This window comes from Triticum urartu, chromosome 2A (genome assembly GCF_056163025.1).
Source record: "Triticum urartu cultivar PI428250 chromosome 2A, HENAU_Tu73, whole genome shotgun sequence".
Classification (NCBI taxonomy): Eukaryota; Viridiplantae; Streptophyta; class Magnoliopsida; order Poales; family Poaceae; genus Triticum; species Triticum urartu.
Window position 1 is genome coordinate 490104347 of NC_141874.1, and position 3006 is coordinate 490107352.

Sequence of the window (3006 nt, forward strand, 5' to 3'; positions counted from 1 at the left end):
TTCACCGACTCAGGCCACTGCATCACCCTGATTTTGACCATAAAACGATGGCGACCCTCCGCAGCTCTTCCACATCTGTAAGTTCCTCCTTTCCCCTTTCTCAGATCTGCACTGAAGTCATCTTGAGTTCGTTGGCGTTCATTGCCGCCCGACGCAAACCTTCATTAGTTCTCACCTCCAATGCCTTGCTCAGACCGTGAAAACCACATAGAACTGCTGCGGAGGATGTTTCATGCTTATTCTGTACGAAAACAGATCTCATTTTCTTGTTTTGGAATCCCTCCTTGAGTATATAAACTTCCCTGTACTGTTTTAGGTCTAGAAATTTTCCTTTCCAGGGCATCGTTTGATCCAAAATAATAATTGCAATCTATGAAACCTGTTTGCTCCACACTTAGCCAAAAACTGCGTCTGTTGACTCTGTTTCAACCATAGTAATTCATGTAGCCGGTTTAAGATAACACCAGCTGTCAGCTCCGCTTGCTTCTGGCGACTTAAGAAAACCTTAATCATCTTTAATACCTGCAGATGTTTAAACATTATCGCATAGCTACCTGTATGTCATTAGGCCCCTTCTTAAGCCGCCATCTTGAATAAACCCACAGTGTTTTCCTCCGGGTTATTATTAAACCGGAAAAATTCCTTTATCTTGTTGTAGGCGTCGATTTACACAATGGCACCCAAAGCCGTCAAACCTCCGGTGACTTGCAACTGGATCCCATCCATTGTTACAGAGAGCAAACTGTCCGAGTTTGTAAAGTCTGGCCATCTGCCCAAGAAGGATGTCATGTCTTATCATGCTCCTGACCCATCTGAGGAGAAACCTCAACCCAAGGAAGGGGAGGTGATCATTTTTACCGATCACATGAGCCGGGGATTTGCTCCTCCCAGTTCAAAATTCTTTAGAGACGTTTTGCAATTTTTTGACTTAAGACCTCAAGACATCGGGCCCAATTCCGTGTCAAATATCTGCAACTTCCAAGTTTTCTATGAGGTCTACCTTGGAGAAGAGCCCAGCCTACTTTTGTTCAAGGAATTATTCTATCTGAATCGGCAGAATGAGCGCGCCAACGGGCCCAGTCTGGAACTCGGTGGCATATCGATTCAAAGGCGGAGAGACTGCCTGTTCCCTTATGCTGAATTGCCGAGTCATCCAAAGGACTGGAACCAGACATGCTTTTATTGCCAGGATTCTTCTCCGGCTGGTGAAAACCCGCTGCCCGGCTTCCGTGCGTTGCGCCTTGAATCTACTCACCCGCTGCCGGATAAGTTGACTGCCATTGAACGTCTGCCACTCACCCCCAAGATCAAGAAGATTAAAGCTCTCTTGGGGAACGGCTTGGATGGTATTGACCTGGTCCGAGTCTGGGTTGTGTGGAGAATAATTCCGTTAAGCCGCCACCCCGGCTTAATGTGTGATTACTCAGGCGAGAAAGATGACCCTCAGCGTCATAGTCCTGACGACTTACCAGATGACGTTGTGGAAGCTACAACTCAGTCTTTGTTGAAGGAGGGCACGGTGAATAGTAACGCCTTCGGCTTACTCCCCTTTTGCAAGAAGAACTCGGCCCCTGCAGTAAGTTTCCAGCCATCGGGTTATGTTTATCATGTTATACTGTATCCTTACTCTTAACCCTTTATAACCTTTTACAGGCAAACGACAACTTCTGGAAAGTCCAGTATGATCATGAGGCGGCCAAGCAAGCCAGCACAGCCAAGAGAGCCGAAAGGAAAACCGCCAAGCCCACCACTTCAAGGAAAAGGAAACCAAGCGCTTCTGAGATGTTTCAGCTTGATGATTCTGATGATAATGAGGAAGAGGTAACTTTTCAATTTCCTTTTCTCCTTTATCATTTCCTTACTGATATTTAACCTTCTTTCAGGAGGACACGGGCAACAGTCAACCCGTAGAGGAAGAGGTAACTATAATCTCCTCCGACTCCGAGCTTCGGCCGCGTCAGAAAATTCGAAGAGTAACCCGGAAAGTAAGATTTTCACATCCTTTGGCTTACCAAGACCCTGACTTTCTTTTGAAGCAACAGCAATTTGAAAGCCGGAGGCAGACCCGGACCAGCAAGGATGCAGAGCTCTCCTCCGGCTTGCCTGATACAACCAGGAAGCGTCGGACTGAGGTTATCTCCGACTTATCCCCTTTTTTACCTTTGGCGGGTCTAATCCGTCAACCTCTCAATTCGTCTGACTCCAATTATCAGGATACATCTCCTTCATCCGGCGAGTCTATGCAGTCAAACATGCCGGCTTTTAAGACTGCCCCTGGGTAATATAAATTTGTTTACCTTATGCTCTTCCTTATGTCTCTGTATTTATTTTTCCGTTTTGTCCATAGCGTGCAAGTGAAGGCCAGGAAGAAAGCAAACAAAGATAAGCCGGCCCAGGACCCTGTTGTAACTGAGCCGGCGCTTGGAACGGTCGCACCTGATACTTCTGTTCATGAGCCACCGCCTCCATTATCTCATGATGCTCCTGTATCCTTTTTTGACCCGCCTACTGAACAAGTCATCAATAATTCTGTTAACCCGGAGGCTCCTAGCCCCACCAAGGCAGATGACCCGGAAGTTGAGTTTCTGAAGACTCAGTTTGTTGAGCCGGCACAGCCCACTGTACTCGCCAAATGCTCTGCTAAGGAGGATTTATTAGAACACCGTAAGGCCAAGATGGATATCACCAACTATACTCATTTGAGTATTGGAGAAATTGTCTCGGGTTACATCAACCAAGTGCAAAACAGCCGTGACCTGGAGATTGACATGGTGAAGCAAATACAAAAAAAATCTGAGGTATGACTTATGCTTCCTTACTTTCAAGCACACTTACTGTACTAGCCCCCAAGTCTATTTCTTATGAGTAAATATGCTGTAGACTTAGAAAAATTGTTAGAGCTATTTGTCCGGCTTAAAATAAAAAATACTTAAACCGGCTGTAACACAATACCTTTAACTTGCGATACACATTAGCCCCCAAGTGCTGAGCATCTTTGCTTGTAAA

At 45.9% G+C, this 3006-nt stretch overlaps 1 protein-coding gene across 1 annotated transcript; it reads left to right on the forward strand.

Moving 5' to 3' along the window:
• Nucleotides 1–673: 673 nt before the first annotated feature.
• LOC147985581 (uncharacterized) lies at nt 674–2282 on the forward strand. Its single transcript, XM_087539902.1, has 3 exons — nt 674–1576; nt 1654–1821; nt 1884–2282. The coding sequence occupies exons 1-3, from the start codon at nt 674–676 to the stop codon at nt 2280–2282; spliced, it is 1470 nt and encodes a 489-aa protein (XP_087396028.1).
• Nucleotides 2283–3006: the final 724 nt, after the last annotated feature.

Excerpts from the sequence above, each read along its gene's own strand:
- LOC147985581 (XM_087539902.1), top strand. The coding sequence starts at position 674 with ATGGCACCCAAAGCCGTCAAACCTCCGGTGACTTGCAACTGGATCCCA. Across the intron at positions 1,577-1,653 it reads AGAAGAACTCGGCCCCTGCA|GCAAACGACAACTTCTGGAA; the intron begins GTAAGTTTCCAG and ends AACCTTTTACAG. Across the intron at positions 1,822-1,883 it reads CTGATGATAATGAGGAAGAG|GAGGACACGGGCAACAGTCA; the intron begins GTAACTTTTCAA and ends ACCTTCTTTCAG.